This window comes from Cricetulus griseus, chromosome X (assembly GCF_003668045.3).
Source record: "Cricetulus griseus strain 17A/GY chromosome X, alternate assembly CriGri-PICRH-1.0, whole genome shotgun sequence".
NCBI lineage: Eukaryota > Metazoa > Chordata > Mammalia > Rodentia > Cricetidae > Cricetulus > Cricetulus griseus.
The window spans coordinates 40591448-40605247 of NC_048604.1; the positions used below are offsets into that span (position 1 = coordinate 40591448).

General features: G+C 34.6%; 1 protein-coding gene across 5 annotated transcripts in view; it reads right to left on the bottom strand.

The window, feature by feature from the left end:
- Positions 1 to 910: 910 nt before the first annotated feature.
- The window catches only part of Tbc1d8b (TBC1 domain family member 8B), a 66351-nt gene continuing 53461 nt past the window's right edge, over positions 911 to 13800 (bottom strand). For 4 of the 5 annotated variants that reach the window (XM_035449920.1, XM_027433618.2, XM_035449922.1 and 1 more), the window contains 8 exons: positions 13543 to 13641; positions 11373 to 11441; positions 10757 to 10997; positions 9491 to 9556; positions 7839 to 7922; positions 6722 to 6778; positions 4743 to 4840; positions 911 to 3388 (listed from right to left, as the gene is read on the bottom strand). In XM_035449920.1, the coding sequence (XP_035305811.1) occupies positions 2990 to 3388; positions 4743 to 4840; positions 6722 to 6778; positions 7839 to 7922; positions 9491 to 9556; positions 10757 to 10997; positions 11373 to 11441; positions 13543 to 13641 (1113 nt within the window). In that variant the 3' untranslated portion in view covers positions 911 to 2989. The remainder of the gene's footprint in view (positions 3389 to 4742; positions 4841 to 6721; positions 6779 to 7838; positions 7923 to 9490; positions 9557 to 10756; positions 10998 to 11372; positions 11442 to 13542; positions 13642 to 13800) is intronic. The other variant, XM_035449921.1, reaches the window with a different exon arrangement.

Below are 13800 nucleotides of genomic sequence, written 5' to 3' on the forward strand. Positions count from 1 at the left end.
CTAAAAGTAACTGCTAGGGACTGTGTGAGGACTTTAGGAGCTGAGGGTGGCCACTTACAAGAGGCTTTCAGACCTAGATATAAAGGCCACAGTGAATTTTGAAGTAGATTTTCCTCAGTTGAGCCTTTACCTGAGAACCAGTCTTGATCAGTCTTGATCAGACCTTGGTCACGGCCCAGAGGACCTAGCTAGGCTGAGCCCCCAGGTGTGACATCTTAAAATGGTGAGACAATAAATGTGCATTGTACTAATTTATTATGCAGCAACAGAAGGGGGAAAACAACCTCACACAATTCTTAATATCCATTCCAGTATATTAGAGTGTTTCTGGTACTTCAGAAGCTAAAAGAACATTTCCCATACTCTGTACAATGTGTGCGGACTTCTGAGACTTGGTTGGGAGAAGCAAGGTGGACTCTGTGCTTCTAACATCTCTGCTGCTGAAGATGACTGTGAAGATGTTTGGCTGCCCTACTGCAATTTAATCATGAGTGCATGGGTGAGGAGGGGCAAGGAGGTTAGCATCTGTTTGCAGATGGATGCAGGTTCTGAAGGTAGCAAGAATAGTGATGTACTTTCATTCTGGCAGTTTCCTAATTATAGAAGATTTAGCAGCTTTCCTGATAGCCTGGGAGTGGTGTGGCCTTGGATCTTGTTTTTGAAAGTTCAACTAAGTTAGTCCTTCTAATGATGACACAAGCCACTTACTATCCAGTAATAAAGTTTCCTGCCTAAACTAATTGAGAATGAATTCTGTTTTTCTTGCAACGAGACTCTAAACTGGTGTAGAAAGGGCACCCTCAAATGATATTTTAACCATGTGCATGTAGAATGCATAATAAATGAACTCACCTTTTTAATAAACATTTTCATATTTAATATAATAGATTTTAATACTTATAAAGACAAAGTCACTTTATAACATTTAATGTAAAAGAGATAATGCACTATTTCAGTTTGACACAACAAAATACTTTGAATATTAGGAACAACTTATTTGCTTAACAAGGCAGCAGCTATAAAACTATAATGTGTTTATCTTATCTCTCCTGCAGACTCAGAAAATACATTGTCTTGTTAACCTTCATTTATAATCTTTTGAAATTCAAAAATCCCTTAAGTATTTATCTTTAATTAGCCTAGGCTAAAATACAATATCCAGTAATCTTCACTATTCTGACTTCAAAATAATATCAAAAATTAACAACATATTCTTTAAGAAAGGATTTCTTGTAAATACAACTGACAAAATATTCAACCAAGTGTGTATAACAGTGCCTTTGTATATAAGCACAGACCATATGTTTTGCTAGAGCTATTGTCGTATAACAATTGTTACATTATAGCAGATGTGATGGTTCGAATATAAACTATTAACTAAGATTGAAAATTGGGACATACTTCAGCAAACCATTTCTGAGTTACAGCAGAAAGACTTCATTCTAAATGATCTCTTTTAAGTAGTCATTTCCTTGAAAAGACAGTGTAATCAAATCTTAAAGATGCTTACCAGTATTTGGCCAAACCCAACTCAGGAATTTTCAAAGACTCAATTTGAAAACTGTTTAACTCACTGAAAAGACTGTATGCTACGTGACTCAGCCCTCTTTGCTAGGTTTTATTCACAGCATATTCTTGCCAAAGGCTAACCACATCAATTCCTTCCCAAAAAGGGAAACTTATTTGGTCACTATGAAGGAGTTTTGCCCCTTTTTTCTTTGTTTTATTTTGCTTCTATCCAAGTCAGAGAGTTTAAAATCAAAGTCTAGTGTGAAGACAGAAGGCTCCTCAGGGCAATCCCTGCCCCATTTCCTAAGTCAATTGCTTAATATATCATTCTTGTTGGAAATGGCAGAGGACAGGACAGGTTCACGTGGTTTGATTGTTTTTTTAAAGTGCTATCAAAGTAAGTCCATGCATATTTAAATGGACTGTCACAGAATGTCTGACCTAGAAGCATAAAGTAAGTAAAAATTACTCATCTAAGTCAGAGAGTCATCTATCTTTTTAGGTAGATGCTGGCAATTCTACATAGTACCTTAGTAAGTATACGTGAACTATACTTCATGTGCTTGCCAGACTAATAGAGCAATTCAGTCATAGTGTAACTGTTCCACACCACCTACTATAAATTAAAATACAACTGATAAAAATTCAGAATAAAAAGCTGGGGCACAAGCAATCACAAGTCATTCTGAGACAAATGCACAAACAACAGCACTCTAAAGAACTTTTAGATATGTCTCAGTGTAAATGAAAGAACTATATAGACAAATCAACTGTTTCTTAACCTTTTTCAAAACGCTGGCTTTGTTCTATTGAAGTCTAAATCCAGTGATGTTTTTCTTTATCTCAGCTCAGAATTTAGACTTCTTGATTTGTTTTTATCTGTAACAGAGTTAGTAGTGTGAACCAGCAAATTCTGAACCCCCCAAGAACAGAGAATGCAGAAGTTGCTTTTAAAATCATGTATTACTATGTTGAAGAAAATTAAGTTTAAAAACTTAATAAACTTCCAGTTACATAACTTGGAAATCAAGGCTCTAAATTGGTAATTTCCCAGATAATTAAGGCTACAGTTCTAAAGACGAGTTTTCTAAAGTGCTTTTACAGGACTGGGGTAATTAGAAAAAAGAAGTTCACCAATATGCCATAAAAGTATTACTAATAAACATATCACCACCTTTTGACAAAGTAGTAATCTCATGGAAGCAGCATCACAAATTTGTAACTGACTGACTAAAGTGATATGGTGGTGCCCTCTGGTGGTTCCACTGAGCATGTGACCCTGATGCTGCATATCTTGTGACACAGACTAGGAGAATTTTTTTTTAACTACAATTAATACAAAGGAATGAATCACTGTTTCTGAGTATCTTTCTCTTTTTTGCCTTCGAGCACATAGGTAATGCAATATATCCCTGAGAAGAATTCCCAGGAATTAGGCTGATAGTACAGGAATCTTGGTAAACTTGATGATGGCAGAGATTTACACCTTGGTTCTAGACCTTAACTGGGAGCTTTTCACATTCTCTATCTTGGCTTTTAAGTCTAAGGGTCTCTCAAAAAACCTCACCAAGGCTGGTTCATTTAAGAGAGAAGCAAGAATCTGTTCAAATGCAAAAGACCACTGGTGTTCTTCCCTGGGAGAGGAAGGACCTTTCTCCACATTGCTGTCCGCATTCCCCTCTGGCCCTCGGGGGCCAGAATCACAGGCTGTGCTGGAGAACTCTTTGGCTGATGATGTTGGGCTGTGGAGTTTCCTTCCAACTTCTTCCATCCTGAGCAAAAGGTTGGTGACAATAGCAATGGCTTGATATAGTGACTCTTCTTCAGGGTCCTCATGAAATAAGTTATACAGGGTCTTTGAAAACTGAATAAATTGTGACTAGAATACACAAGTTGGAAATTTTACATTAGAATTGGTAAATATAAATGGAACTTAGAAGTGGATAGTATTCTGAATAAGACTTATATAAACTTCACCATAGAACTGAAGACTGATTCCATGATCTATCTTTGCTCTAGGAAGGTAAGTATGAACCATGGAAGAACATCTCATTTAAGCCCTCTCACACACTGCCAAACTGAAGAATAGCATATCCACACTAATTCTTGGCACTTGGCTTGCCAGGATTATTTGCTGTTGGGTGACAATTTTGATTACACAAAGTTCCATATTTTCTTCCATGTAATTCTCATCAATCAATTTTAAGAAAAGGATTAAGGACTTCCATTTGCTATCAAAGGGCTACAGTGGACACTCAGGTAAGATGACTTAATGTTAGGAAAGAATGACTTTTGGAACCTACTAGTAGTGCAAGAACTCTAAGAAATTCCTTTGGATGTGCTTGTTTTTAAAGTCAGATACAGTGCCAAAATTAAGAGAATCTAAGTTTGCTAACTGGCCCCAGGTAATTCTAGATATTCCTAGAAAATACTTGTCTATATAAAAGCTATTCAAATCCAGGAGTTAGTTCTCCAATTAAGTTGTCCAACCTTACAAGTATGTACATAAAACAAGTACAAATAATATGCTTCATAAAATACATCATAAAATGCTTTACCTTTCCTTTTTATAGTACTGTTCATTTATGATGATTTTAGAAAACATCCCAATTGGGCTTATTTTATAAAGCATTTATTTAACTATCAAACTGGAAAGTCTGTTAAGACACTCTAAAATATTGATAGTTTCATTTTGGTAAAGTTCCGGGGAACTTCAGTATCTGCATCAATCCATCTTTCTTTTAAGACTATAAGAACATGTGGGCAATATGTAAGAAGGAGATCAATTTAAATAATGTCTACACTAGTTCTTAGCATTACCAAGGCAGTATCAAATACAAGATAATCAGGGATTAAAGTGAAATCTATTATAGTAATTTCTTAGTAACTAGCAAAAGATTTGACATCTGGTAGGCACTAACTAAATGTCTACTCAATACATGTATGCTTTTAATGCTGAAATATGTCATGTATACAAAATTTTCTATAGAAACACTAAATGCATTTAAGTGTTTAAGGTATAACAGAATTCAAAAAAAAAATTGTTCACCTCTTTAATGATTACCCGAATCTTATAAAGATGTTAACCTGCAGATTATGTAATTATTTTTGTAATAGCATGTAAGTTCTTTGCTTTTTCTTCTCTTTTGTGGTATCAGTGATGGAACCATGGGCTTCATGCACTCACATTAATACAAAACAATTTAAGAATTTTCACCTGGAAAATTCTATACCTGATTCATTCTTGGTAAATCTTTAATGTTTTCTTCTTTTTTAAGAAGCTCATCTTGCCATTGACTTAAATAGGCTTGAATGTCAATTTTTCCTTTGCCTGAATGAAAGAAATAAACAATTTTATAATGAACAACTCATAACATATCCCCAAATCTCAGAAAGAATAGCTGAAAATTGAAAGATATTACTCTGAGGTAAAAGAGCCAGGACATGATCTGAATTTAGCTTTGATCTCACTCACTAGCTTTCAGAACATATTCTCCACTTCCACTTAAACCAAATCTTTTACTTTGGGAAACTTGGGGAATAGCAAAAATACAGAAAAAAGGGGGAAATGCTGTATTTAGATTAAAACAGTACATTTGATCTGACAATAAATGTCGTGTAGTCATACTCATATATCCTACTATGCTTAATCTTTTCTATATTAAATTCTTCATATGTACATTATGAAAGTGGTTAATGGTGGCTCCCTTTCAAAAATTGAAAACACTATTGATTCATTTGTTTAAAGGGTTCAGTCAAGATGATATTTGTGTGATCTTAAAATACTTATTTAAATTTTCATGAAAACTGGGTAAAACACTGGAGTAGTTATTATTTTTTTTTTGAGACAGGGTTTCTCTGTGTAGCTTTGTAGACCAGGCTGGTCTCAAACTCCCAGAGATCCGGCTGCCTCTGTCTCCCTAGTGCTGGGATTAAAGGTGTGTGCCCCCACTGCCTGGCCATGCTGCAATCTTTTATGCTGCATTCATTGGTTTAACTCTATGAAGCTGTGCTACTTTACCTGTCTAAAACACCGGATTGGTCTAATAAAGAGCTGAATGGCCAATAGCTAGGCAGGAGAAAGGATAGTAGGGCTGGCAGGCAGAGAGAATATATAGGAGGAGAAAACTGGGAAGAGAAGTGAGAGGAGGAGAGGAAGATATTAGGGGCCAGCCACACAGCAAGCCACAGAGCAAGAAGTAAAGAAAGGTATATAGAGTAGAGAAAGACAAAAACCCAGAAGCAAAAGGTAGTCAGGGTAATTTAAGTTAATGAAAGCTGGCTAGAAATAAGCCAAGCTAAGACCACGCATTCATAAGAAAGAATAGGCCTCCATGCATTTATTTGGGAGTTCAGGTGGTGGGCCCCCAAAGAGGAAAAAAGTACTACAATCTCCAGGAATTATTTTAACTAAATGTTTTAAAATATAGAATTATGAGCTTTAAATGGATAATTTCATAGTCTATCAAAATATCAACTATGCATACTACTTTATTCAATGTTTTTATACTTCTCTGCATTTATATTATTTTTAAGAAATATTTCTCAAATTAGCCTAATATTTACATGTTAATTTTTTGTGGCATCACAGCTTACAATGAAAAAAACTGGAAACATCTTAAATGTCCATTAGTATTGAACCAGTAATTGAAACAAATTATGTTGCAATCAAATTATAAAATATTCTGTTCCATTAAAACTCAAAAGGAAGATCAAAATGAATGGACATGGAAAATTATCCACGATATGTTAAAAAATAAAAAATGGCACCCAGTAGAACAGTGTTTATAGATATTTTAAAAAGAGAGATGACTATGTATGTTTGTGTATACAAAGAAACAAGTCTGAAAAGGATATAGCCAAAAATGTTTACAGCCTTTACTGCTGGATGGGTTAGTGTGAGGCTAAGAAAGACTACATGCTGTCTGAATTTCTGCCACAATGATTACCTATTATTTTTTAATTAAAATAAAAATCTTTAAAATAATAAAAAATGAATATGGATCATTTACTATTAAACTTTTATAACTTCTGAATGTAAGTATCACAAGAAGAAGAAATAATGAATTGTTATAGCAACATGATGTAACTAAAAATTATATCAGGACAAATACAAAGCTTTTAAAGAACTCTACCTCCTCCCCCTTATAGCTATTTATAGAATTGATAATTGAATGAATTGAAGAAGATTCCTAGATTGTTATCATAGTACCTTTTTCAGGGGTATTTTTTCCTGATTCTGCTTCCTTCTTATCTGCATGCTTGGAAACTAAAGGGAAAAGAGGGCAACTGCATATTGTAACATGTTTAACAAGTATCTTTTAAAAGTAAAATTATATTTTATACAAAGACTTATGAGCATTTATTAATTTTTTGACACACAAAAGCAATTTTATGTGATCTGACCTCCTGACATTAGAATGCAAAGTATCAAAAATATTCATAGTAAAAGAAAAGGATACTGTATATTAATATTTAAAAAGTCATAGAGGGTAATATATCAAATTTTAGTATTTGCTTCTGAATGACAGTTTCTCCATTTGACTGCCTTCAAATGAAGATGTTTATTACTGGGAGGAAAGCCCCACATATAATGGAAGTCTGAGGAACAAGCCACATGTCCTGAGTAAGGCAACAACTCATTGTGAAACCCTGTACAATTCACTTCTTTCTGTATTCACGGCTCTTCTATATAAAGTGGGCAGATTTAGATGCTTTTTGAAGTTTTGAACTGCTCACTTTAATGCAGTAAACAAATAGACACACAAATTTTCTCTGTGAGACCATATACCTATGAAAATGAAGCAAATGACACACACAAGTGTGCATCACATGCAATTTATGTGAGAAAAGCAGATTCATTCTTGTATCTTACACTTGATTTAACAAGGATTCACTATCTAAATACAAGCTGTGGTTTATAAATCATCGGCGATTCTATCAGCTTCAATGTCCTTTATCAAGGCATAAATTGGTGTGATACAGCCTAGAAATTTCTTTAATACAATTAAAAGCAAAAATATATTATACATACTTTCTTTTAAATAAGAAATTTCAAAAACTAAAAATTATTAAACACAATCTAATCAGTCAAATCTTTATAGACTATGCTAATTGCTACTGTAGTATCAAAAAGTGATAACAGTGACCATCAAGTCAGGAAGAGCTCCACAAGTAGCCAATCATTAAGATGCTCATTGTCCTATCTACCTGAGAGACAGAGACAGGATGATTATTGCAGGGCGAGACTTTGAGACCAGTCTGAGAAATACAGTAAGATCCAACTCAAAACAACACAGATTCAGGTAAAAGTTTAAACAAATATTTACCCTGGAGCTGACTGAAATAAAGTAATTCTTCTGTTGAAAGCTCATCGCCCTTTGACGAAGTCTTAGACATCACTTCAGTGTAAGCTGAAAGCATATAACCCAAATCACATTTACTAGCAATGTCAGACAGAGAAGTAGTTCTTATACCCAAACACACTGAAGAGTAGACATTAGATGAAGTGTATAAGAAATGTGCACATACAGAAACGTGGAAGTAATATTGTTATGCTCTGTTGTGTACCAAATAAACCTTTACTCACTTTGAGTTCTAGGGAGCAGATGGGTTGAAAGAAGAAAATCTGGTGTTTGCATTATATCTGACCATGAAATCTTAAAACTCCCGCACTAACAAGGAAAACATGAAGCTGAGTGCTTTGTTTTCCACTGTTATTCAACAGAAACACAGTGTTGCCTAGTTTATATTTTATCCTATTTAATATTCCTCCTTTCACTCACTCTACCAACAATGTATGAAATGTAAAGTTCAAACATTCTAGTAGTAGCATAATCTAACAAAATGTATTCTCACAATTCATTTATTATGCGGTTTGTCTTTTGTTTTTGATACTGTGTGATTTGGATGTTTGAAGGATTAAAGATGTTTTTTGTTTGTTGGTCTTCTAAGCAATGAATCCTTGCTAACCTGACAAGCCTTTTTAAAAGGCTTTAAAAGGAAGCCAGGGAGAGCACTAGACACATTGTGAGGTACTATTTGATTTTATGAATTGCTAAACCCAAGCTATTTTTTGCAATATTTCTTTTCAACGTAGGGATGTGTTGGGAAGTAATCTTAAGGACAGTGAAATTTTTTCTTATGAAAACTGGAAGGCCATGGTGACTTTGAGAAAGTACAGTAGAACAGAAAAAAGAGCTTTGGAGTCAGATGGATCTTATGTCAACTATGTGATATTTAGAACATAATTGAACATCACAGTTTACTTTTTTTAAAAAATTGGAAGAATAATATAATCTTTCAAAGATTATGAGGCATATTAAGAGAGTGCATATAAAATATATTTTATGTGTGGTTATGCATGCTTTCATCTATGAGCCTGTGTATACATGTGGAAGCCTAAAGTTGACATTAGGTATAAACTGAATGTTGTAACATAGCACATGCTAATTTGTACCCATCTGCAAGTTTAGTAATCTGTCTAAAGTGAACCTCTATTCTAATGACAATGACAGCAGAAATTCAACACTATCCCAATATTTTAATGATAAATAATTTCTTGTACAAGCTATCATTTTAGAGCTAGCTAGCTGGACACAGTGGCACATACGTGATAGCTTTGCACTTCTGAGGCTGAGGTCAGCTTGGGATACCCATTGAGATCCTACCTCAAACTTCATACATCTATCTAGACATATATAAAACATATATAAATAAATAATTTCCTACTAATGGGAAACTGAGGATCCACCTGTTACACAGAATCTCTTCCTTATATTTCATTCCATCTATAGCTATGCCAGCAAAAAATACTTGTGATATTACTTGAGTGCCACAATGAAACAAATAACCTTTTATCATGTGGAAAATTGTTCTATTTGTTAAAATGAAATTATATGTGCAACGATGCCTGTTACAATGGAATGAACTCTTACTATATACCACTTACTGTACACCATTAAAGACTGTTAATTCTTACCTGGAGGAATATGCAGCTTAAAAAGCAGTTTAAGCTTCTCAGTAAAACTTCCATTGTACATTATATCTGTTCAATAAAATTCAATTAAAAAAATTATGTTTCTAAACATTCAACCAACTCCAACCAAAGCAATTAAAATAGTCAATAGCCAGGAATTAGGATCCAAACATTTCTCTCATTTGCTCTCTCTCTCTCTCTCTCTCTCTCAAGCCTCCATTCCTTCCTCCTCACTCTATCCCTCCCTTCCTTTCTGTTTTTTTTTTTTTTTTAGCTTTTTAAGACAGGGTTTCTCTGTATAACAGCTCTGGCTGTCCTGGAACTCACTCAGTAGACCAGTCTGGTCTCGAACTCACAGAGATCCGCCTGCCTCTACCTCCTGAGTGCTGTGATTAAAGGGGGGCGCCATCACCACCTTACAACATGGTATTTCCTAAGCTAACAGTTAACTACTCAATCAGTAAGATTTTTTTCTTTCAAACACATAACTGAAACACTGTATCAGGGGAAAAGCATGTTCTCTTTACTAGCTACTTTATCCCAACCTCACATTTCCCTTTTCTTTTTGAATGAGGCCTTAAAATTCATTTGAGGAAAGAACTGCTCTTCAAGATAATCTGAAAAGAAATCATTGCTGGGGGTATGCAAAACAAAGGAACAAAAGCTATAACATCGACTATATGCACAACTCATTTGTTTAGTATTTCTGTATCACTTATCTAGGCTATATGGTTAGATTTTTACCCAAGGGGAAAATCTATCTGGTGTGGAAAAATCCTAGACATTCTCTTCCTTCCTGTTAAATCAGATGTTTCCACATCTAACAGCTTGCTTCTTTGAGAGGGGTGGGCAAAAAGAAATCAATATGTGGGCCTGAAGAGATAGCTCAGTGGTTAAGAACAATGGATGCTCTCTCTTCCAGAGGACCAGGGTTCAATTCCCATCACCCACAAAGCAGCTCACAATTGTATATAGCTCTAGTTCCAGGGCTTCTGACACCCTCACACAGACATACATATAGGCAAAACATCAATGCACATAAAATAAAAGCAAATCATAAAAAGGAGATCAACATGCATAGGCTTAGCAGAAAACACATTTTTAAGGCCTCATAATTACTAAACCTGAAGACAATGTGAAAAAAACTACTCTAAACTAGCAGCAATCGGCAGTAGTATAAAAATTTCTGGGTGCTAGAGAATTTTTTTTTGGGGGGGATGGAGAATATATTTATGTTTTGCTTTAGAAAGTTGAAGGGCATCAGCCTACCAATTGCAGAGGAGAATTCTTTGAAGTTTATAAGGCAATCAGAATTTTCATCCAACAATCTGAATGTCCATAAAGCCAGTGAGTCTCTGTTTGCAGAATGAGCCCAAGGACTCAACAGATGATACAACACTCTGAACTGCTGGCAGTCAATCTGATATTGTTCCAAATATGACAAACTGGGGTCATGATGCTTTAATCCTGGACAACTCAAATACCAATAACAAGATATAAACAGTTCTTTCTATGAAAAACAAATAGAAAAGGAAAGTTATTATATCAGAAAAAAGATTTTTTAAAAATATGTCTGTTAACACACGGGGGTGGGCCTAGGCCCTATCCCAAAGGATATGATAGACTCTGATGACACCATATGGAAGGCCTCACCCTCCCTGGGGAGCAGAAAGGATATGAGATAGGTAGGGTTTTAGTTGAGGAGGGGTGGCCAAGGAGGAGGAGAGGGAGAGGGAACTGGGATTGACATGTAAAACAATCTTGTTTCTAATTCAAATAAAAAAATCTTCAAAAAAAATGTCTGTTAAAACATAAAAATAGTTAAGAGTAATTGTGCTAAAATTCTACTAAAAGATTAGTTTTCATTAAAGAGGAACAAGCATACCTTAAAAATGACATAAAGTTCATCCAGTTCCTGAAGAGTCATTTTCACATCTTGTGATACAACACGCAACTTTAAAAAGATTAAAAACAACTTAGACTGTAATATTTCCTTTAAAAAGTCTTGACACTCACTTGAAGTTTTCCTCTACGTGTATAAAATATTTACTCTTTTTAAAAACCTACACATCAATTTTTATTGCAGCTCTTACAATTGCCAAGTTATTTCTTGAATTTTTTTAACCACTGAATTAACCTTGTGTTTCTGCTATAACTACTACTTGACTTTAGTGTACTATTATATTAATAATATTATAATAATATATGTCACATATCATTAATACATGGTTATATTAATACTCTGTCAATTAAAAAATTAAAATAGATCCTGGTGTGATAAAAGATAGCATAAATAAATATCAATGAAAAGAAAAGTGTAATATATAGGCTGACAAAATGGCTCAGTGGATAAAGGTACTTGGTACTAAGAAAGATAGCCTGAGTTCAATCCCAGGGACTCATGTAAATAGAGAGAACCAACTGTCATATTTGCTACTCTGGCTTCCACGTGAGTGCACATGGAGTGCACTACAGCACATGAGTGCATCCCTCCAATAAATAAATACAATAAAAATTTAAAAAGGATAACATATAAATATGGATATAGAAGTCATTAAGGTATTCATCATACAGAATGCAGCATTGAATACCTATTAAATGAATTACAAATTGTTATGCAAATATATCTGAAAATTGAGATAAAATAGGTAATTCCCTTGGGAAATGTAAGTCACCAAAATTAACTGAATTTGCAAACAATTTGAATAGACAGAACAGAAATGGTAACCAAAGAGCTACCATCACCAGATGCCAGCAGACTCAAAGGTTTTATAGGTTTGTTTTCTCAAACTTTCTAATAACAGTTAACTCCTGTGTACACTAAAGTATTTCAGAGCATAGAAAATATGACTTTTCTACAAAATCTATTACACACTATAAACAAAATTGATATAAAAATTAGGATTCACATTTTTTTTAAAACTGGGCATGGTGGTTCACACCTTTGATCCTAATACTTGGGAGGCAAAGATAGGCAGTTCTCTGTGAGTTTCAGGGCAGTCTGGTCTACATAGCCAGCTCCAGGCCAGCTAGGGGTACATACTGAGACTATGTTTCTAAAAAAGCAAAAGAAATTCTGAAATAAAGGTCATTTTAACACAGATGCAGTGATCATTGCTAAACTCTTTGTTCAAATGATCAAAATAGAACATGAGTGATACTACAGCCAAATAAGATTCATTTAAAATGCCTAGTCTTGTTCCTGATTTTAGTGGAATTTCTTTGATTTTCTCTCCATTTAATTTGAAGTTGGCAATTGGCTTGGTGTGTATTGCTTTTTATTATGTTTAGGTATGTCCTGTATATCTCTGATCTCTCCAAGACTTTTATCATTTAGGGATGTTGGATCCTGTCAAAGGATTTTTCAGCATCTAATGAAATGATTATGTAGTTTTTTTCTTTTAGTTTGTTTATATGTTTAGTAGTGCCTATGGAACCATAGAAATACTTTAAGAATGAATTCTGTATTTTATACTTTTAACTTTCCTTTAGGTATTACAGAGAAACAATATTTAATTAGAAACATTTGCCATCATGACAGTCAGCTATTTTTAAAATGTTAGTATTTAATTATGTATATATGTATATCTGTGGGTTTGAATGCAATGCCTGTGGAAGCCAGAAGTGGGTGCCTGATTCATTGTAGCTGTAGTTACAGGTGGTTGGGAGCTGCTGGATCTGGATGCTAGGAACCAAACTCGAGTCCTCCAGAAGAGCAGTATATTTTCTTAATCACTGAGTCACCTCTCCAGCCCAAGATATTTTAACTGAAGCTGGATGCCACAAATGTTTGTTGCTCAAATGCCTACACTACAGCATTCCACGCTGCTTCACAGTACAGTTGAAGGTCAAGTAATATAAAACATTTTGAAGTAAACACAATCATTCAGCCAGAAGTAAACAACATTTCTCCTCTAAAAACTTACAAGGCAAGCCAAGGCAAGAACCCAGCTCGAAAAGTTAGCCTCTTTCATTTTATTTCCATGGAAGGTTAATCTTAAAGGAAGTTAAATAAAAGTTACTTCAGGGTTTTCCCCCACCGGGTGTGTACTCACCACATTCTGCTTTGTGGTCTCCTCCAGGGTCTGTATCACATATAACCTATTTCGACAGCGCATGCTATGTATATCTTCATAGCGAATACTACCATATTTCTGCAAGAAATGATTTCCGTGGATACTCATTCATAATAAATATCCACTTCTCTTACAATTGAATTTCATCAGACTCAATTCTCTGAGGCGTTGGTTCTATTTCTAGCTATTTTCCTGATCTGTTCAGTGACTTTGCATATTTCCACCTCAGTATTTTTT